Source organism: Sarcophilus harrisii, chromosome 2, assembly GCF_902635505.1.
Source record: "Sarcophilus harrisii chromosome 2, mSarHar1.11, whole genome shotgun sequence".
Classification (NCBI taxonomy): Eukaryota; Metazoa; Chordata; class Mammalia; order Dasyuromorphia; family Dasyuridae; genus Sarcophilus; species Sarcophilus harrisii.
The window spans coordinates 266,521,243-266,544,229 of NC_045427.1; the positions used below are offsets into that span (position 1 = coordinate 266,521,243).

General features: G+C 42.1%; 2 protein-coding genes across 4 annotated transcripts; one reads left to right on the forward strand and one right to left on the reverse strand.

Annotated features, from left to right (window-relative positions):
* The first annotated feature begins 2,035 nt into the window (after nucleotides 1-2,035).
* Nucleotides 2,036-8,913, forward strand: DUOXA2 (dual oxidase maturation factor 2). The gene is made up of 6 exons (XM_023500763.2): nucleotides 2,036-2,246; nucleotides 4,008-4,065; nucleotides 4,378-4,512; nucleotides 4,884-5,097; nucleotides 5,898-6,112; nucleotides 6,471-8,913. Exons 1-6 carry the CDS (start codon nucleotides 2,100-2,102, stop codon nucleotides 6,671-6,673), a joined length of 972 nt encoding a protein of 323 aa, XP_023356531.1. The 5' UTR covers nucleotides 2,036-2,099; the 3' UTR covers nucleotides 6,674-8,913.
* Nucleotides 8,914-9,095: 182 nt separating this feature from the next.
* On the reverse strand, nucleotides 9,096-22,917 carry DUOXA1 (dual oxidase maturation factor 1). Of its 3 annotated transcripts, none has more exons than XM_031952231.1 (8): nucleotides 22,859-22,917; nucleotides 22,379-22,574; nucleotides 14,719-14,892; nucleotides 14,413-14,470; nucleotides 12,415-12,549; nucleotides 11,885-12,098; nucleotides 11,461-11,678; nucleotides 9,096-9,593 (listed from the first exon to the last, which is right to left on the reverse strand). In XM_031952231.1, the coding sequence occupies exons 3-8, from the start codon at nucleotides 14,863-14,865 to the stop codon at nucleotides 9,316-9,318; spliced, it is 1,050 nt and encodes a 349-aa protein (XP_031808091.1). In that variant the 5' UTR covers nucleotides 14,866-14,892; nucleotides 22,379-22,574; nucleotides 22,859-22,917; the 3' UTR covers nucleotides 9,096-9,315. The 3 variants fall into 3 exon arrangements, with proteins under 3 accessions (XP_031808091.1, XP_031808092.1, XP_003756145.1); XM_031952232.1 differs by having other exon boundaries at nucleotides 22,379-22,466; nucleotides 22,793-22,905; XM_003756097.2 differs by having other exon boundaries at nucleotides 22,793-22,905.
* Nucleotides 22,918-22,987: the final 70 nt, after the last annotated feature.

Sequence of the window (22,987 nt, forward strand, 5' to 3'; positions counted from 1 at the left end):
AGGTCCAGAGGGGAGAACTAAGGAAAAGAGTGCTGGACCATTTGACTTTCTGCCTCCCAGAGTACCTCATTACTTACCCGCTGGATCCCAGGGTCCAATCAGAACTATCTGCATTGCTAGTAACCATGTATTAAACATGATTATCCTAGGGCCTAAGAGGCAAGGAATGATGTGAGGAGGATGAAACTCACTTGGTATAGCCAACCCCATATTCCTACAGCCAGCCAGGCACAGACACCAACTCTCCCCTTCTCAGCACTACCCTGATGGTCAAGGCCTTCTTCCTCCCATTATAAAAAGTAAAACTGGAATAGAATCAAGGTAGGTAGACCTCCCCAAAGTAGATCCACCAATCTCCTCTGGCACTGTGCCAGAAATTTCTATCAGGGTCATTTATCTGTTGTTTTTTTGACAGGTTTCTGTCTAGTCAGTCTTTTGCTCCTTCCCCCATCGGGAACAGTATGGTTCAATGGAAAGACCACTGCATTAAAAATTAGGAGATATGGAGTCTTCCTACCCTTGGTTCTATCATTCACTCAGCTCTCTGAATCTTAGTTTCCTCCTCTGCAAAAATGAGGCATTTGGATTAGATCTCTAGTATTTTCTAGCTCTAAAAAATGACTATATTTCTTTATGCTTCCCCTCACCCCCAAAGACACACCTATAAAAATCTAAAGCGTTTCACACTGTTTTTGCTCCCTGAACCTCATTGCCTCCTTGATGTTCCTCAACTCCACATCACTCTGAAGTGGGATGATGGGAATAAAAATAGAGGGGGAGGGAGGGACCAGTATTAATTAGTAGACTGGGAGTAGGAAAATTTAGGGTAAGGTATTCTAGGCTAGTTGGTCAGGCAGTCCTAGATCCACTGGGGAAAGGATCTGAGGGATTCCAAAATACACACCAAATAGGGAAGGGGTGTATGGGCGGGTAGGAAGGAGAGTTAGTTGGATAAGAAACCCTCAAATACTAGTTTCCTAGAAAGTCCTGTTCTGAGAAAAGAAGAAAGAATTCTTTCTTCAAACTTCAGCATTAATACATGAAACCCGATTCATGCTTCTTTCTCTGTGAAAGCGCTGTGGTAGGGAGAGCACTGAAGTGGAACCACCCGACATGGATTTGAATTAGGACTCCGAGGCTTATTAGCGGTGTGACCCCGGGGAAATTTTTTAACTTCTCCGAGATTTTAGTTTCCTCATCTGTAAAATGATGGACTTGGATAAGACGAAGTCTCTTAACCTCTCAGAAGCAGATTCCTTTCTCTTGCTTTGCGACTCTCTGTAGCTGTCTCTGTTTTCCCTCCCGGAGCTACACTTCCTTCCCCCGGTCTCCGGAGAGGCTTGCGTACTCACCTTCCTCTCCCCACGTTTTCTTGAAGGTTCAACTTCTTTTGTCAAGTGTCCGCTCAGGCTGGAGTCTGGCCCTGAATGTGAGCTACCGGGCTTGTAGGCTAGACTACTGCTCCGGGTCCACCCGCCCAGAGCTTTCCTTTGATTTGCATAAAGTCACACCCGGAGGTTTAACCAGTTGACCTACACCCCGCCCTTCATTTGCATAACCCCCTTTCCCCACCTCCAGTCCCGGACCCCAGGGGGAAAAATCGGGACTCACTTGATCCTCCCTGCTATAAAAGGGTTAGATGCCCGGAACGGAGTTATAACAAAGCTAGACCGAGCTGACAAGATCAAGATAGAGAGTAGAGCGCTGGACAGCAAGGTGAGAAAGAGACCCAGACTCTCTCGCCTCATATGCCCCAGCACAGAAAGCACTTGAAGGACTTCGGTGTGGGGCAGGGAACGGGAGAGCATGGGGGCGCAGTGCCAGTGGGGGTTGCTCTCGCCCATCTCCCTGAGATAGGTGGCCCCTATCCTCTGTCCTGTGTCTGATTGACCGGCTTTCTGTGTTTGGGCTTCCTCGTGTGTGGTTAGAGGGTAGGGTGCGGTGAGAATATTCTGGGGGAGAAAACGTAGGAAAGGAGATGGGGAGGACTGAAGATAATAAAATCTCCTTCTCTCCCGATCTCAGGTTGCTAACTGCAGGACAGGTGGATTTCTACCACTCGGACCCCTTGATCTTACTCTTCTCCGGTGACAGTCAACATGACGTTGTTCAACGGCGAACTGCCTTTCTACCCCCGACCCCGTTATGCCGCCGGCATCAACGTCCCCTTGTTGGTGGTCATCGTGGTATTCTTGGCTTTAGCAGCCAGTTTCCTACTCATTCTACCCGGAATTCGCGGTCATTCGGTGAGGCTGGAGTCTAACACCGGATTAGGGTCAATACAGTTAAAGGAAGGGGGAAGTTTCAGAACTGAGTGCGAGAGCTGCAAGAGAATGGTGACCCATCTCCATCACCTCTTCGTTCAGCTCTTAAATGACCTTGGAGTCTCCAGTCACAGTGGGAACTAATGAAGCTTGACTTTTTCTAGTATAGGGGTTGGAGGGAGTGATGGATATCACTCATGGGGAAACAAAACACAGAGCAGACAGAATGGCTGAGATGGTTGGGTCTGAATCAAGGGGCATATTCTTCTCCAAACATTGAACCCTAAGTTTTCAGCCGGGAGTCACTCATAGTTTAGCAATTCCAGAACTAGAATGCTCTTCGCCACTGCAACTGTTAGGGATTGGAATTCTCACACTGTTAACCTCTGAATTATGAATTATTATGTCATTTCTCTATCCTTTTCCCCTTCCAATGTTTAAATCCCTTTGCTCTCTGGTTCACCATCCTTAATCTACTCTTCTCTGGATGATATTTGTGGAGCACAAAATTCAAGAGAGCTGAAGTACCTCAGGATTAATACACAAGACTCTATGTATATTGGACAGTTTCTTTTATTAGCATTTCTGGGTGATCATATGAGGGTGATGTCCATCTAGTTAGAGGTACTCTTGTGATGTGTGTGTTGTTGTGATGTGTGTGGGTGAGTCATTTTAAAGGTTCATAGATTCAACTATCAGACTTGGTATTGTGAGAATTATCTTTCTTTCCTACAGTCCCATGGAATTTAAATTATATATTTGTCTTTCAAAAAAAAAATGTGCTGAAGCAAGCTCATTTATACTCATTCTGTATGGATTCCTGGGAGAATTCATTGTGTGGTTGTCAGTTAACAAGCATTTGTTAAGCATCCACTCTGTGTCAGAACCTGTGCTAAGTGATGGGGATACAAAGAAAGGCAGTTCTCCAGGAGTTTACAACTATGTACAAACAAACTATATTTAGGAAAAAATGAAGATAATCTTAGAAGTGACTAAGACTAAAAAGATTGGGAAAGGCTCATGTAGAAAGTTGAATTTTAGCTAAGAGTTACAGAAAGCTAAGGAAGCCAAGAGGTGGAGGTGAGAAGAGAGAGTATTCCTGTTATGGAGAAATGACTAGAATTTCATAATCAGTGAAAATGCTAGAATTGAAATATGTGTGAAGAACAGCAAGGAGGTCAATATTATTGGATCAGTCTCTACAACTCATTGTTCTTGGGAACTAAATCTTTAAGCCTTCCTCTCCCTGGGCAGGTCCATTCTTCTCTAACATTACTCCAGGAATCATTGAGTTCCATGGACCAGTAGTTAGAAGAGTGAGGGGTAGAGTCAGGAGGGTCAGACTGTGGATTGGAATGGGGAATGTAAAAAGATGGAGAGTGTAGGAGAGGAGTTCATTCAACTGTGACTCAAGAGGTGGGGTGTGAGGAGTATCAGAAAAGTATGACTTTAGAACCTCAGAAATGCCTTGTTGAGTCAGGCGCCTAGCAGGTACAGCTTAACATTCTGTCTCTGATAGAGGCACCAAAGTTAAGGAAGGCAAGGACAAGATTTTCTCTGGTCAATCTCCAATAGTTTGGAATTTAGTTCCAAATGGTGTGAGGAAGGAAAAGAGGTTTATTAAGGAACTGGTTATGCCCTGTTGGCTGAGAATCAGAGCAAATAATGGGCCCAGAGAGACTCTTAGGGGTTGGAGAACTGAAAATCATTTCTCATCATTACTGCTCCTTTCTGTTCTTGCAGCGCTGGTTCTGGTGTGTTAGAATCCTCCTCAGTTTGTTCATTGGAGCAGAGATTGTAGGTGAGTGACTGTCTCCTGGGGGTAGGGAGATGGAAGCCTAGAAAAGCATTGAGAGACTAGGAGAGCTGGAGAACTAGCTTGACACTGCCCACTATACCACCCCTCTGAAGGCCTTTTGTTCATTTCCAGTCTCTCCCAGGTTGATAGGTGTGTCCCCTTTTCTTTCTCATTTGGCACCCCTAAATCTATGCCTCATGACCCCATGGTGTTACACTTCGTGCTTCCCATGTTCCCTTACTGTAATACTCCTCCCTAAAACCACCACATCCTTCTTATGACCTCCCCCAAAAATTCCATCTTGTTCCCTCTCAGCGGTGAACTTCAGCGGGGAATGGTACGTGGGTCAAGTAAAAGCCAACACCTCCTACAAGGCTTTCACCTCTGCCCAAGTCAGTGCTGATATCGGGCTGCAGGTTGGATTAGGAGGAGTCAACATCACGCTCACAGGTGAGAAGACTAAAGGAGAGGGTGTTTCTATCCAGTCCTTCTACCTTCTAGAGGTGAAGCGGTCTTATTCTAGTATATATCCTGAGGTGGAGAGTTGGGAGCAGTGTGAAGATATTTTTGATAGATATGATAGCTATGTCCGGGACATTTTGGCAAATAAGGACTAGAGAACTAGGATCCCTCAAAAGTTTCTCTCTTTCCCTGCACCGGCCAAGCCTCTCATCTCTCCCCTTCTGCATCTGTGTTCCCCTGACCCATTTGGACGTACTCCGAAATTGTTCCCATTGCACACAGCGTAGAGCCCCCACGATCACGCATAGAGACAGACTTAGCCTGACCCTTGCCGATTCCACCTATGCCCCTTCTTTCAGGGACTCCTATGTACCAGTTGAACGAGACTATCGACTATAATGAGAAGTTCAGCTGGACTTTTGGAGACAAGTATACCGAGGAGTATGAGGAGGCGCTGCAGAAGGGGCTACCGAATCCGGTGCTCTACCTAGCGGAGAAATTCACCCCTGCCAGCCCCTGTGGCTTGTACCAACAGTACCGGCTGGCTGGACACTACGCTTCAGCTACACTCTGGTGAGTGTAAGAGTGGACCTGGAGGAATCCATTGCGAGGAGGTGGGGTCTCACACCAGGCTCAACCGGCTTGACCAGCTCTGCAGCCCAGGGAACCCAATCATGAAAGCCGGGAACTCCTGTCACCTCCCAGGGTCTGCAGGTCCTAGCTGATTGCTTTTACTTTTTGCAGTGGCTGTAGCCCTCACCTAAACCTGGAGCTTATGCCATCAATCCATATCCTGGGGGCCTCCCACTATAGAGACTCTCAGTCTCAGCACCAGCTGGAAGCCACGCCTTCTGTTTTAGCATAAGAATTACGGGAGCACGCGTCAGTCTGGTTTATAAATAGGATTCCGGGCTGCCAGCGGGAGGCCACGAGGAGAGGGTCTGTCTAGGGGATCCAGGGATTCCTTCCGATAGATGGCGGCAGGACGGCTACTCCCCCAGTGTCCAGTAAGAAAGATATGTGGGAGAGGTTTCGAGATAAAAGCGATCTTAGAAAGTAATTGAAGTTGGGGCAGTTAGATGACAAAGCACCAGCTCCAGGAATCTAGAGGACCTGAGTTCAAATGCGATGACACTTACTAGCTGTGTTACCCCGGGCAAGTCATTTAACTCCGTTGGCATTTAAAAAAAAAGTTATCTCTCATTTGTGGTAGCATTTGAACCCAGATTTTCCAGGCTCTGATATCCACTGGACCACGCAGGGAAGCCCCGGGGTTTTCTCTACCCCTCCCCTCGCCCCACCTCATTTCCAAATGAGTGCTCTCCATTTCCGGACTGCTCTCACTCTTCCCCCCCCCCCCCATTCTTCTTCAGGGTGGCATTTTGTTTCTGGCTGCTTTCCAATGCGTTACTGTCTATGCCCGCTCCACTTTACGGAGGGCTCTCGCTGCTGCTCGCCGGAACCTTTGTGTTCTTTGCGATCTTCTCCTTCGCTTCCATCTCCAGTGTGCCCCTGTGCCCGATCCGCTTAGGCTCAGAGGTCCTCACCACCCACTATGGGGCTGCCTTCTGGACCACGTTGGCCACAGGTGAGAGAAAGGTCCAAGTAAGGGGAATTCAGTAAGACTGGGGACAGAAAAACGGACTTCTGAGAATAATACCAAGATTGGGAGGTTGGAGGGATAGATGACAGAAGTGAAGGGGAAAAGGGGGGGCTCAGGAATAACGCTGAATATAGTCAGTGCAGGAAATTTGTTTTGCTTGATTGTTCTTATTTGTGGCAAAGGTTTGTTTCGGTTTGGTTTTTTAAATGGGGGATAGGGAAGTGAGGAGATATAAAATACATGCTTCTTAATTGAAAATAAAAGTTTAAAACAAAAAATGTCAGGTCAGGTGCAATCTGGGGTCCTAGGGTTAAGCCAAGACTCTTCCCTTAACCTGTTGCAGGTTTCTTATGCCTGCTCCTAGGAGGGATGGTGGTGTGTCTACACTATACACATCCCAGCGCCCTGCGCACTTTCCTGGACCTGAGTGATGGCCACGTCGTAGAAACTAGGAACCTGATGCCCCAGATCTACAGCAATCCGCTTCACCTGCCCCAGAAATGCAAACCGGTGACCCCAGACATACAACTTGCTGTCGTCTCGTAGGGGGCCTTCACTCCCCGGACTTTTGTTCTCAAATAGGGAGGGCACTCGGGAGCCATCTGAGATGGAAGCGGCAACATGGACTTCACCCCTCCATTCTCTGCGGGTCGGAGAGAGCGAGTGGGGATCGCAGCTGACTCCCCTCTTTGAGCAGGGGATGTTGGGCGGCGATTGTAAATAAAGACTATTTTTTTAATTTAAAAAAACCAACCAAACAAAACATTTTCTATTGATTTCCGTGGCCTGGGTGGTTTCTGGGAGAACAACGTGCCTTTACCATTTAGAATCCTCCATCCCTTTGATCCCTATACTGGAGAGTTTGGCCATGTTTCCTGACTTCACGAAGGGAAACTTGTACACAACTTTTTTTTTTTTTTTTTTTTTTTTTTTTAATTTTCTCTGAACCATTCCAGCCTCTCTGCGATCCCGGACTCCAAACTTGCTCAGCCCAAAGTCAGGGCAGAGCAGTTCAATGGTCTGCATTGCAGCAGTCCTGCCCGGGAGGGCATCTGCGATGTTCGTGCTGCCCCCCAGTGGGGGCACGAAGAGCGGAGCGAGGAACAGACTGGCTAGGACAGTGAACCATTCCACTATCCCATGCGTAAAAGACGCCGCCTTAGATCTGGACACTTCGTGCCTTATGGGTTAATCCTCAGTGACTTCCTCTTCCCATCCGGGGACTCTTCTGCATTCATACAGCTGCTTTCTCCCTTGCAGTAGAAGTGAAACTAGGAGAGAATCACTTATCTCTGTTCCAAGAAGTCCACTTCCCATTCCCTAACAAATACAACTCTATGGATTGCCAATGAAACAGCACACGTTGGGTACTCTAGGTTTCTTTGGAAGTCCCAATCATGCGTCTCCTTCACTCTACATGGACTTAGTTCCTGAATTGGAGGGTGGAGAGCAGAGAAGTTTCCGCATTTGTTAGCAGTCTAACTCCACCCAATTTCTTTGGGATTATGTCAGTTGACAATATAGTTACTGAGTTTTGGAGCCAACCTTTTGATGGCTGGTCTCCTGTCTTTAAGTTCATTATTCTTTGCACTAAAGTCTTGCTGGTTGTCAAATGTATGTGATGGTGGAAGTAGGGGATAATTAGAAGAAAGATGGCATAAATAGGGAAATAGGGAATAAGATTATAGTATTTTCCTAGTGAAAATGTTTCACTTGGTAAAGTATAGCTGGACAAATTAGGCCGTGTAACTTCCCTCCAACACATTGAGCCATAGGAGAGCAAATTAAAATGAAGTCCTGGTATCTTCAAAGTGAAAAGGAAGTTATAAGACAAACTAAATTGTAGAGAGCCAGTATTGAATTAGTCCATGAACAGCAAGAATCTGGTCCAGGTATTACTTGAGACTTGATCTCTGTTAGAGGGAGGGATTCAAACCATTGGCTCACCATCTCCCTAACAATGAATTATAAAGACATACTTGATAAATTTAGGATAATCTTGAAGGAAAATGAATGTGACAGGGACATGGCATCTTAACTATACTATTTACCCCTTAAAAGTAAATTAAAGACATAATTGAGGTGAATACATTAGTATGATAATTTCTGCTATTTACTACTCTATTTCACAAATACTTTGGTATTGATAACAAACATCACAACTATTCTGTTGGTATTGATGAGCATCACAACTATGCTATTTACAATTCTGTGTTGATAAGTACTTAGTATTGATAGTTAAGGTGGATACTGAAATGTCAAAGTTTGGATTGTGTATTAACCCTGGAAGGTATATGATGTCATCTGAAGGTAGCTAGTAATATTGTAATACTAGCCTATAAGGTATGTAAACCCTGGCACTCAGATTAATAAATGGAGATTGAAACACATATCTTCCACTTGGCTTCAGATATTCATTCACACTCTTGGTATTCGCTGGAGCTGGACTCCAACACAAGCTTTTTAAAAACACCCCCAAAACAGGCTGAGAAGTTTATAACGAGGACTCGAATTGTCTCCATTTTTGATCTGGTATCAAGTAAAATAGATCAGAGGATAGAGTTAAAGTAACCTGGAAAAGCATCTAGTCCAACTGCCCTATTTCACCCCATTTCACATATAAAGAAACTGAGGCAGAAGGAAATGAAGTGACTTAATTGTTCTGCATATCCTTAGCTTCTACTCCCATCTGTTGTTTCCCACAACTCAGACTCCAACAGCAAATGTAGACTGTTGGAAAGAATCTTCATATAGCTTACCTAGTCCAGTAAGTTTCTAATCTTTTAAAGTATGAGGATCATATGACATTTTTTTAACATAAAAAAAATTCCTAAATACCTCCTTCCACCTCCTTTATATTTTGTCAGAGGTAAAGACCAAGATGCCATTATTTGGTTGTCATATATTCAAAGACTTACAGGTTACAGTCCATTCTCTTCCTCCCCCATTTTAAAGATGAATTTAGGTCTTCTGGCCCCACGTCCAATGCTCTTTCTTTCATACCATGCAGTATTTCTGGGAACATACCCACCATAAACTTGGGATGGTAATAATGATTTTATTGAGTTGGATGAGATTTGGAACTAGAAAGGATGCCTTAAATGATAGCAATTTAGGAGGACAAAAATATATGCTAACTGGAAACCCCTAAAAGATGGGATATCCAGAAGTATATAGGAGATGGGATATTATAAGGAACTCTCTGGCTCTTTCTGAGGCTCCTCTAGAGGTCTGATAGGCTTCTCCATAGGGGACTCCTCAGTAGGAGACTCTGATAGAGTTATATCTTGGTCCTGGGGGCTCTCTAAAATAGACCTGTATCGTGGACTCAGGAGTCCCCCTTCCTCTGGACCTGCCATCTTTTTAGTTTTCTCCATCCCATTTTGGTTGAAGAAAATCTTCAGCCTGTCTGGTTGTATCCTGTGCATTACCATCACAGCTAGGCCCAGCACAATACAGAGCAGCCCTGAGGAGGAGAAGAGAGTTGGCAAAGAAATCTGAAAATAGTTATGTAGGGAATGGGGAATGGGGAGGGGAGATAAGCCCCGTGGAGAGCGCTCAATATGGAAGGAAGGCATAGAAAGGGGAACAGTCACCATTTATCTTAAGGTGGGACTAAGGAAGGACAGAGAAAAATGCCATAGGGCAAAAAATAAGGGGAACAGTAGTATACACTGGGATTAACATTCATATCTCACACCCTTTTCACAAGTATACTCCAAGTACTCTTGGGCTCCCTTCTCTTTCTGGATATATATTCTCTGAGTGATCCTAGAAAGTCTCATGGGGTCAATTATCACCTGTATACAGACTGACCTTCAATTTATCCAGGTCTCTATATTCTGAGCTCTAGTCCTGAATTGTCAGCTACTTGCTAGATATTTCCGCCTGATGACCTAAGCATCTCAAACTCAATCTGGTTTTAGGCCCCAAACAGTTCATTATTTCTCCAAGCCCCACCTAATAGTCTCCTTGACTCTAATGTTTCTTTTCTCATCTATCCTCCACATACATACCAAATTGATGTTTCTAAATTTCAGGTTTGATTATGTCATTCTCCTACACAAGAAGCTCCAGGAGCTCTCTAATGCCTCCAAGAAAAAAAAAAAAAAAAGCAGATTCTTCTATTTGGCATTGTTGATTATAATCTAATTTTTCCTTAGAGCGAGGGAAAGTAGTCTGTAAGCATTCTGCAAAGGTGGGTTCTGTCTTACTTGTCATTTCCTGAACATTACATTCCATCTCCTACTTCTGGTGGAGCTGGATTCAAATCCTACCTCTCTGATTTTAGTTTTATTATCTGTGATATGAGAAGATTGAATTAATGGTCTCAGAGGTCCCTTTCAGCTCTATATCTAAGACACTATGGAATGATCTCTTCTCTCCCCTCAAAAAACAGCTGCAAAGAGTAGCTCTTGTGCTGCCTCCTACAGAAGGAATAGTTGTTCTTTCCCAAATCACTTTGTATCTACTCCAGACACTCACTTTACGTGTGTGTATGTTGTTTCACCCTCATTTAAGGGAGGACAATAATGTGTGGCACACAGTAAATTATAAATAATTATAAAAACATTAATCATATAATTATTAACACACATAATTATGTATACATATAATGCTAATATCATTTATTATATATTTTATATGCTATATTATAATTAATAATATAAAATTTCTTAATTATAGTTATAAATAAATGCTTATTGAATTATTAAGGAATGAGAGAAGGAATATAGGCAGGGGGACATAAAAGAGGGGTTGGGGCAAAGAATATATAAAGAGATAATAAGAATAGTAGCATTTATATTACATGTAAAGATGTACATAGTACTTTATATATGTTATATCACTTGATCCTTAAAAGGAAACAGAAGAAATAGGTAATATTATTCCTCCCATTTTACAAATGAGGAAAGAAAGAGGTTAAGAAACCTGTCAAAGTTTTTTTGTTATTATTCAACTGTTTCAATGATGTCCAAATCTTCATGTCATAGCTAGTAAATGGCTGGGGCAGGATCTGAATTCAAGTTTTACAGACCCCAATCTAGAACTTTATCTAATGTGTCACCTGTGCCTAGGGTGGGAGACATCTTCACAGTACAGTCATAATTACATGAAATGACAATCTGTTGTCCCTTTCCAAGAATCCAGGGGTAATCACACCAGAGGCAAAAAGAAAGCCTGTAGCAACTAGTCTGAGGATCTAGTTCTTTGATGTGCTAAAGAAAGGAAACCTCTTTAACAGGAGTCCCCTTTTCATTGGGAAAAGCCACCCATTCCTCCCTTTCACTTCCCAGGCTCTCTTCCTACAATTCCTCCAGGAGGGTACTCACCAGTAGCCAGTGTGATCCAGGAGGCAAGTCCATAGTAAGTATTCAGGGAGACAGAGCCCAGGTGGAATGGGCACTTTGGGGTCAGTGTGATGGCCGTGGAGAAGAAGATTAATGAAAGGATGAGGAACACTCCTGAGCCCAGGAGCATGTAACCACCATAAATTAATGCAGGCATTGAGAATAGCACATTTGATAACAGCCAGCAGAGGAATGCTACCCTGGTAAGGCAGAAATCAAGTGAGAAAAAAGGAACTCATTACTCACAGGATTCTGAAGAAGTCTGAGTAATTTATCTCTAGCAGTGCCTTTGGGGTATGTACCACTTGGCCTTTGTGCCCCCTCATACCAGCGTTTGCAGGATAGCAAAAGAGTATTGTCTCCACCACAGGTCATCTTGCCTCCCTTCCCAGCCCTCTATCCTCACCAGAGTATGGCAGAAGCATAGTGTCCAGCCAGGCGGTATTGCCGGTGCAGACCACAGGGACTGTTTGGAGCAAATTTCTCTGCCAGGTAGAGCACTGGGTCAGGCACTCCCTTCTCTAGGGCTTCTATATACTCCTTAGCATAATTCCGTCCAAAGTACCATGTGAACTGCTCATTATAGTCAATGGTCTCATTCAGCTGCTGTACTGGTATCCCTGGGGAAACGAAACAGGGGAAGAAAGACCAAGGGGGACTGAGCCAGTGCGCTATCCCCTGTGCCATCTAGCTTCCCCTGACTTCTTCATTTTAGATGAGGAGAGTGTGATCTCCTTTGGATCACATAGTAAATATCAAAGGCAGAAATCTGCTCATGTCCTCTGATCCCAGAGCCAGTGCTTTTCACTGCACCCATTCTGCTTTTCTAATTTCTTTTCCCCAGGACCAAAATCCCTTAATCTTTCCTGACCCCAAGGTACATAGTTTCCAAAGATACAGAGTCCCACCAAAATTCATTCAATTATGTCCTTTTACCTGTAAGAGTGATGTTGATCCCTCGAAGACCAATTTGCAACCCTACCTCTGCATTGATCCTTACAGGGCTGAAGGCCTTATATGTAGTATTGGTGTTGATCCAGCCCACAGACCACTCCCCACTGAAGTTCACTGCTGGAGAGGGGAGGGGAGGAGAGAAGAGGAAGAATGAGGAGATGGTAAAGATCATGGGAGCATATGGGATAGATATAATCACTATTTTTCCTTTATCTGTATCTCCAACTGCTCTCTTGAGAGACACTGCCCAGAGCAAAATGGGAAGGGAAAAATGGATCAGCAAGAATATGATTATTGTTATTAATAATAACTAGCATCTATATAGTGTTTTAAGATTTGCAAAGCATTTTACATGTTTCCTCAAATGAACCTCACAATATCCTTGGAAAGTAGGTGCTATTATCATTCTTATTTTACAGATGAGGAAACTAAGGCAGACAGAGGCAAAGAGTCTTTGAGCTTATATTTGAACTCAAATTTTTCAGACTCCAAGTCTGACCCTCCACCACCTCAACAGCTAGCTGTCCCAATTAATAAACAGCCTCAGCATGGAAATTCCTCTTCCTTCCACTGTCACCAAGACAATGCAATCAGCTGCTTTCTCACTTTTATTGACATTGTCTCCAGGGAATTCTAGATTCATTTGATTTCGAGTATAAAAGAATGTTGAGTGAAAATGCTCAATAAATTTTGCCCCTTTGTAATCCCAGTGCTAGGCACTAGGTGGCACACCGTATAGCGACCTGGGCTTGGAATCGGAAAGACCCATCTTCAAGAATTCAAATACAATCTTAGACTCTTACTAGCTGTGTGACTCTGGGCAAGTCAGTTAACTCTGTTTGCCTTAGTTTCCTCATCTGTAAAATGATCTAGATAAGGAAATGGCAAATCATTACAGTATCTTTGCCAAGAAAACTCTAAATGGAGTTTAGAGAGTTGGAGGGTTGGAAACTAAATAATGACAAAACCCCAGTACTTAGCATCTTACTCAGCACAACAGGCAGCTGGTGGTATAGTGGATAGAATCAAGCACACGTGAATTCAAATCCAGCCTTAAATACCTACTAGCTTAAATTAGTTTAAACACCTCCATTTGCCTGAATTTCTTCAGCTGTAAAATGGGGATAATAACTTCCCAGGGTTATTATAAGGGTGAAATAATATTTATTATTAAAAAAAATTCTTAGCACAATAACTGGCACATAGTAGTGCTTAATAAATACACACTGATTGACTTAATAGGCACGATAATGAGGTTAACAAGAAAAACACAGGGAAAGGAGATCATAGATTCATTAGACTTATGGGATTTGTTTCTACAAAGGACATAGGAAACATTTAGTACAGTCCTATCATTTTGTAAATATGAAATCAAGATCCAGAGGGAGAAAGCAATGACTTGCCCAATGTCATGCAGCTGGTTAGTGGCAGGTCTGAAACCAGAAAGTAGAGAGCAATTTCCAGTTTAGGGTTATTTTCACTCTTTATCCTTGTTCTTTACACACACACAAATACACACACACACACACACACACAGACACACACACACACACACACACATGTACATATATCTGTATTTTAGATTATTCGCCCTGTCTTGCTTAGGGTAATCATTTAGTAGTCTCTTACAAATCCAATCCAACTACTATTGGGCAAGGAGGCTTTGACCTGCTCTGTTTCCCACATGGTTTGGTTTTCTCCTCTTAAGGTTGCCGAGTGGCCTCCTGCTCCCTGGAGATCACCATCGTGGTACCAGACTTAGCTGGGACACTGAATCAGCTTTTGCCCTTTGAAGCTTAGAATTTCCCAAACTCAAATGATTCATCAGCCTTAGCCTCCTTGGTAACATGACCAGCACACCTAGCTCCCTAGACACTTCTCACAACATAGTGAGAGGTGGTGTTTCAGTAAGAGGAACAAGATGGGGGAAACAGAGAGTCATATTTTGAGGGCATTTGGTTCTTCTAAACACATACTCACCCAAAGTGGCAGCTCCAATGAATAGGCTGGTTACCACCCGAAGCAGCCAAAACAGCCTCTGAATTACGAGTTGAATTCATTGATCAGATCTCTTCCTCCCTCTCCATCCCACCCTTAAGAACAATATTCAAGATATCCCCCTGGACTGGGTATCTCTAGTATTGGGGTCATTTGGGGCTGGGATCTCCTAGGGCTTTAGTCACTTAAGTTAGCCTGGGATTCTTCTAAGGTTGGAGTTAGATTTGGAACTGAGGACTGGAGTTTTATTGGGGCAGGGTTATGGTGGGGCTGAAGCATCTCTCTTACCGTCTTGCCTCGGATACCAGGCAGGATAGCCATGAAAGTGACCAATAAAGTTAAGAAGACTATAATAATGACTGCTGAGGTGGTGTCCATGGGGAAGATGGGTTTGGGGCCAGTATAGAGGGGAAATGTGTGTCCAAAGGCAGACATCTTGATGTTGGGTCAGGAGACAGGCTGCTATAATAGTATGAAATCATAGATTAGTGCCCCAATCATTGCTTTTATTTCTCATTTCCATCCCTCTAGCATTAGTTATTCCTCCTTCTCTTGGTGATAGAATCAGCATCTAATGGGTCATTGGTTTCTTCAGCATCATTTAGTGTATTTCTTAATAACCCTCAATGGATTAGGAAGATGTAGGTTATAAAACTTTCAATAGCTCCTTATTATCTATCAGATAACCTTCAGATTCCCCATATCAGTGCTATTGTTCTCTGAGACTTTGTGTTATCATCTATGGATTTTCAGGTTGTGGTTTCAAGACCCTTTTATGTTCTTCCTGCCCTGATTAATGAAAAGAACAATATTTATATAAAAAAGGTGAAAAAAACTCACAGAAAAGAAAAAATGTACTCTTCAGAAGCAACACAGTGTATTAGAGAGGGTGCTGGGTTTAAAGTAAAAAAGGCTGGGAGTCATATCCTACTCTTACTACTACTACTATTACTATTACTATTACTATAGTTACTGCTACCACCACTACTACTATCACCACCACTATCACCATTACCCACCACTGCAAGTATTACTGCTACAGCTACCACTACCATTACTATTCCTATTACCAATACTACCACTATTACCAACTCTATTATTATCATCACTGCCACTTCCACTACTACTATCACTATCACTCCTGTTCTTCCTCCTTTTCCTCCTCCTCCTCCTCTTCCTACTAGTGGACATTTATATAACAGTTTAAGAATTCCAAAGTGCTTTATATACATTATCTAAATTGATTCTCACAGAAATCCCATGAGGAATGCCACATTAATGTTACCATTCTAATATTCTTATAGCATTAAGATTTGCTAGGTATTTTGTAGATGTTATCTCATTTGATCTTCACAGAACCCGGAGGCAGGAAACTGAGGCTGGGGGAGGCTAAATGATTTGAGTCATAAAACTATCAAGTGTCTGATTTAAATTCAAATTTTCTTGACTCTCACTCTAGTCCTCTCTCCCACCTCACCTTCCTGGTTGTATATCTCTAGCTAAAGTCCCTAACCTCTCTATATAGTAACTCTAGGACTAATCTACTGCCATGAATTCCCCTAAAGTACTGAAATCACAGATAAGGCTATGATGTCCACATCATTTACATGTAGGTGTTCCTGTCTGGCAGCCAGGTCCGGAGTCCTTCTGTGTGACTACCCTGATGAGGTCCAGATCTCTTGAATATCTCATCTCATCATATTTGGTGCACAGGACTCCATTTTCCTTTTGGCTTGCCCTCCACATAATGGTAACTGGCTTTCTTCTTCCATTAGCATTTCTGGACTTTGTTTTTCCTGAAATTTTATCTTTGCTCTCTTCTACCACCATTCCAAAGATAGCTCGTTCATCTCTTGAAGGCATTCTATTTTAATTGTGCAATACAGTGTCTTCTATTGTGAGTAACATTCAGGATGAAATATGGGCAACTCCTAATTGGAATATGGGTACCTCCTATTTGGGGGGCAGTTAAGTGATGAAATGAACAGAATGCAGGCTTAGAGTCAGAAAGAGTTGTCTTTCTGGGTTCAAATCCAATCTTAGACACTTATTAGATGTATGACCCTAGGCAAGTCACTTAATCTTGTTTGCATCAGCTTCCCTGCCTGTCAAATGAGCTAGAAAAGGAAATGGCAAACCAGTCAAGTATCTTTGCCAAGAAAACCACAAATGGAATCACAAAGAGTTGGACACAATACCACCACCACCACCACAGCAACAATAATAACCTACTTTTAGTCAATCATTTGCTAAGTCTTTCCAATTCTGTTCTACTCAGTCATCACCTGAGTTCAGATTATCACTCTTCACCTGGATTACTGTAACAACTCCTTAATGATATTCTGTGATTCCAATATTTTCCCTTTCCAATATAACTTTCATACTTTTGCCAAAATACTCTCCTTAAGGCACAAGACTGACCATGTTTCCAAGTGGCTGACTACTCATTCTAATCCCTACAGCCTATGGGATAAAATTAAAACTCATATCATTTAAAGCCTCTCCATCTAACCCCTTCTTGTCTTCCCAACCTTTTTTAATACTACTCCCCTACACACACCCTACTCTTCAGCCAAACTGGGCAATTAGATGTTCCCCAAACTCATCATTCCATTTCCTTCTTCTATGTCTTTGTGCAGGCTGACCCCTATACCTAGACCCTATTCAGTTCTATGTTTTAAGCTCATTCCTGTCAGTCTTTCATGGTCTCCTTCACTGTTAATACTCTTTTCTCCTCCTCCTCCAGTTTCCTTGTACATTTGTCCATATCTTCCGTAGGGGCAGGGACAATTATTTTTTGCTTTATTTTGTGTTTCTAAGGCTGAATACATGGAGATGAATAGATGTCTATTGTATATGAGATCTCTTGTCATGAATCACAGACAGCACTAGCTGGGACCTTAGAGGTCATCAAATACAGTACAATTCCCTTATTATGCAAAAGAGGGAAACTGAGGCCAGGAGAAGTTAAATAATTAATTGAAGGTCATACAGGTGGTAAGTGGCAGAGTTATTTGATTCCAAATCCATCATTTTTTCCTCCTTCATCTTGAAAATGTAATTGAACTGGACATCAGGAGACTCGAATACTAATCCTGACTGCAGCTAACTAGATGGATGACCTTTGACAAATAATTTCCTTTGGCCCCCAGTTCCCTTATTTTCAAAATGAGATCCAACACAGTGCTAGCATTCCTTTCATCTCTAAACTGAGTCTCCTACCTTGTTCCCAATTTCTCCATCTGCCCAATATCTTCCCCTCTCCTTTCTCCACTGACTTCCTCTTTTATTTTTATCTTTTTAAAAAATTATCATTGCTATCATATCCTGTTTTATTTTCTTAACAATATTTTTATTTCTCCCCAATTACATGTAAAGACAATCTTAACATTTTTTGGAGGTAATCAGAGTTAAATGACTCGTCCAGATTCACACAGATATTAACTGTCACATTTGAGGTTATATTTGAACTCAGAATCTCCTCATTCCACAGCCAGTATTCTATCCATCATACCACCTAGTTGCCCCTCTTAACATTCATTTTAAAAAAATTTTAAATTCTAAATTTTCTTTCTCCATTTCTTACTTTCCCCCTTCCTGAGACAGTAAGTAATTTGATATAGGTTACATGTTCAATCATGTAAAAACATATTACCATATTCATGTTGTGAAAGAAGACAAAGAACAGAGGGAAAAAACACACAAAAACGTGGAAAATGGCATGCTTCAATCTGCATTCAGGCTGTCAGTTTTTTTCTCTCAAGGTGAATCTTATTCATCTTTTTTAGTTGCTTCTCTTCTTTCTGCTCACAGATGTCTTTCTGGCATCACAGAAAAAAGGTCACTGTTCTCTCTTGACCCCAGTTATGCCAATCTATGTTTAATTTGTCAATCCTCTCCCTAGACTTATGGCAAGGATTAGGAAAAATACACAAACACATCCTCAAAGACATGTAGAGATACAGAGTGATGCAGGCACACATAAAAAGTCAGCCATTCAAAAGACTTCAGATCTCTAATCAATGTAATGGTCAGCCCTGATTGCAAAGGACTGATGAACATCTGTAGCACCCACCTTCTGATCGACAAGTGATAGATGCAAGATTTTTTTTAAAAAGAGGCATACTGTTTTGGACATGGTTAATGTCGAAATTTGGTTTGCTTGTCTATGCATATTTGCTACAAGGGTTTTCCTTTCCTTTTCTTTGGGAAAGAGTTGGTGGGAAGGAGAGAAAATAAATGCTTGTTAGTTGTAAAAAGAAAATGACTTAAAAAACCCCCCAAATATTAACAGAAAGAAGGATGGAAAACCTCAAATAGACAATCATTTTATACAAAGAACAGAGAAAAACAGAAATAAACAAAGACACAACTAGAGAACCCATGTTCACACAAATATGGACAAATACAAAAATCGAATGACAAGAAGCTGTGACAAAGCAGGGACAAATTAGAAAGCTAACCAAATCAATTTGGAATTGCCACTCCCTCTTGTAATTTATCTGTTCTCCTTTGTGTTGTCACTAACTAGAAGTCCACCAGAGGGACTCTCTTCTCTCTAAATACTAAGCTTTTACTACACAAATAGATGCAGAAGTGCCTGGGAATCTTCTCCCAACTCAGGAACTCAGCACACACAGTCAATTAAATGTAAACTAATATTTCTTATAGCTATTACTTATGGGAATGGTTCATATAAAGGTGATAGTTATGGTTCAGAGAATATCATACCAATTCAAGTGTGAGTACTTAGTGTGATTCAGGATAGTAATCTTAAAATAGGATTAAGCTTTTTTCAAAAATGTATTATGTGGCTTTTAAATTTTTGTGGTAATTAATAATTTTATTACTTATACTAGCATATTATTAATAAAAAGGATGGTCATTTGGCTGTCCCCTTCTTTTTTGCGCTTAATAATATTTTATATTTAAAGATAGTTTTCGACATTCATTTTTGTAAGAATTTCAGTTCCAAAATTTTCTCCCTCTCTCCTTTTCTTCCTGCCTCCCCAAGACATGAAGTAATCCAATATAGGCTATACATGTACAATCATGTTAAACATATTTTCACATTAGTCATGTTTGAAAGAAGGATCAGAACAAAAGGGGAAAATCACAAGAAAGAAAAAACAAAAAACAAATTTTTAAAAAGTGAAAATAGTATACTTTGATCTACATTCAGATTCCATAGGTTTTTCTCTGGATATGGATAACATGTTCTGTCATGAGTCTTTTGGAATTGTCTTGGTCATTGTATTGCTGAGAAGAGCTAAGTCTATCAGAGATGATCATTGCATAATGTTGCTATTACTGTGTACAATGTTTTTGTTGTTCTATTCATTTCACTAAATATCAGTTCATGTAAGTCTTTCCAGGTTTTTCTGAAATCCACGGGCTCATCATTTTTTATAGCACAATCATATTCCATTACATTTATATACCACAACTGATTTGGCCTTTCCCCAATTCATGGGCATCCCCTCAATTTCGAATTCTTTGCCACCACTGCTATAAATATTAAATAAGATTAATCTTAAAAAGAAGATAAGTTAGGTGGCACAGATAACAGAGCACTGAGCTTGAACCAGAGAGAGATTTATCTTCCCGAGTTCAAATCTAGCCTTACTAGCTATCTGATCCTGGTCACTTGGCCCTATTTCCCTCAGTTTTCCCATCTATAAAATGAGTTGGGGAAGGAAATAACAAACCACTTATCCTGGAGGACAAGGAATATAACTCATCTTTGTATTCCATAATGCCCAAGCTTAATGAATATTCATTGAATTGGACCATATACTCTTGGCTTTTTTTCCTTAGTAAAAATAGCTATTTCTGAAAACCTCAAATCATATGAAATTATTTTATTGTTCATCCTCCACAACAAAATACAAATCAGCACATACACACACAGAGGCTTGAAGGGAAACATAGTGTAGTGTTTAGAAAGCTGGCCTCATAAACTAGGAGGATCAGGGTTTGAGAACAATGCATATATAGGAGTTGTGTGACACTGACCAAATTATTTAACCTTAGTGCTCTAAACAAGTCTAAGACTGAAAATTGCAAAGAAGAGGCTGTTCTCTGTAAGGGAAATCTGTTCACCTGAAGTTCCCTATACAAATTAAATAACTGGCCTAGACCCTATGCTGGATTTAGGAAAACCTGCAAAGATAAACCTCCTCATTTTACAGATGGGAAAACTAAGTCCAGAGAGCTGAAGTGACACAATTGTCCAAGGTTACACAAGTAGTAATTTGGGGGGGTAGGATTCAAACTACATACTGTGATTCTAAGAACAGTGCTTTCTGCTAACCAAGATGCTTCCTAGGAACTGGAATCAATGTCCAGTACACAACGTAGAGCAGAAGTCTCCAAAAGGAGAACCTTAGCAAGATTCAAAAAGTGTGTATTTAACCAATTGAAGAGTGGGAAGTTGGCCTGAATCCCAACCTTCCTGTCATACCCCATCTGGAGACTTGTCTCCATCCCAACCACACTACCCTTTACACATGATTCTTCAATATTCTCTCACTTCCCTCCTCTTTCCCCTTTCCTTCAGTCCTGTTGGAAGCTTGGAAGCTCCCCATCTCTCCTCTACTGCCCCTTCGGGCAATTATATTCTAACAATTACTCAGGCACCTATACCAGGAGCTGCATGTGCCATTAGGAAAATTCCTCTCTCCACCCCTTACAACATACTCATCTTGTGCCTCCTAGATCATCTTATTTTGGAGAGTAAGAGGACACCCCCCCTCTCTTTTTGTTTTGGATTGCATAGTATAGGTCACACAATACTGCATGTGTGTATGTACATAAAGTCATTGAAATTTGAAATTTTAGGAGTGTAAAACTTCAGTAAGACCTTTTGAACACTTTATTTTAGGGTGATGTGCCCAACTTAAAAAATTTTTTTAAACTGATAGGAGTGTGGAATAATAAAAAGAAAAGCTTAGAAGTTATTGACCTAGATGCCTAGAAGATTGCAAAGTTCCTTGCACATCGTATATGTTTAATAAATATTTGTGTAATTAAATCAGTATCAGGTAGGACCCTACTGGGCAAGTGACAGTCACCATATTACCCAAAGAACAGTGGAAGAGTCACAGAACTAGAAAAGTCAGTGGGCAACCAGAAAGAATAGAATCCAAGATAGCTAAGGATGCAGGAACTTCTTCCAGCCTGGGTCTCTAGAGTGCATTATCCCTTACTCCCCCTCCTCCCCCCCCCCTTCCTTCCCTTCCTTTTCCAGGTAGCTTGAACTCCACCTATTTCTAAACCAGACTGGCAGGTCAGAATACACTGCTCTGTACAAACACTTTCTACAAACATCATAGTGAGATTGACTATTAGACTAGAGCCCACATGTGGTCATTTGAAAGTTATTGTTCTCTTTTTGAAGTTTTTCTCTGCACCTACTTAAAGTCTTTTCCAGTTACTTACAATTGTGTGTTCCCTAACTTTCTGGTTTTTCCCCATTAACGCTAAATTCTGCATAAGTAGTTGTACCAGACACCCCAGACACTTCCATCTAGACTTCCCTAACCACTGTAGTCCTATTTGGTCCTCAACTTCTTTCTGTCTCATACTCTCCCTCCCATCCCCACTCAGACTTAGATGCAAGACCATGGGAATTCCCTCTCTCTCATTTCCCAGATCGACCAAGATTAGGGATGGATTTTAAAAGTCTGTAGCTCTGCCCTGCTCCCAATCCGGGGCTGTTTCCATCACCCACAAGACGGGTTTCAGTGGGGTGGAGTAGGATGGAGGGTGCAAAGACAAAAACTGGCAGCCCACATGGAAAGAGCAGACCTTAACCTTCACCCCTTTCCAGTTGACTCCAAACTCCAACTTTGGTCCCATTTGGTGTTCTCAAACCCAGCGCCCCTTTTCAGGGATCATCTCTTTCCACCCACCATCTCTCAGCACAGTTCTCCCATTTTTTTCAAACCTTAGGTTCCGTCCACTCCAGTCACACTGGTTGAGGGAGTGAGGAGGGCCGGATGAGTGTTGATCTTCCAAGATCTCACAGGAACCTCCTGGAGAGATTATACAGAATTCTCAGTGTGGAGCGTGGGAAGCACTGGTACCGCAGGAGGAACCGCACAAATTACTTTTCCGTTTTAGATCTTATTTTAGCCTCTGTTCTGTTCAGTGCAGGGAAAAGAAAAGGGACCCCTTAGTTCCTCCGGATTTTAGCGGTGAGTTAATAGGACTAAAGATGATCTAGAGAGAGTCTAGAGGTTATTTGAGGGAAGAATCCCTTTCCATTCAAATCCCCTTGTCCCCAGGTCCTCCTACTCTCTTCCCTCAGAGAAGCTTCCACGGAGTGAATTCCTCCCACCTTCATTCCTTCATCTCAAACCTGATGTGGCCTCAGCCCCAGTTCTCCCTCAGCGTCCGGCGATCCCCCGACCCAGAGTCGTCTCACCTCCTCCTCTAGGCGCCCCTCGGCTGCTCTCCCGTGCGCTCTGCTCCTCCCAGTGGGGCTCATCTAGTGCCCGCCCCACTCCGCGCCCTATCGGGGCCTCGCCTTCCACTCATATTCCCCCCAACTCCG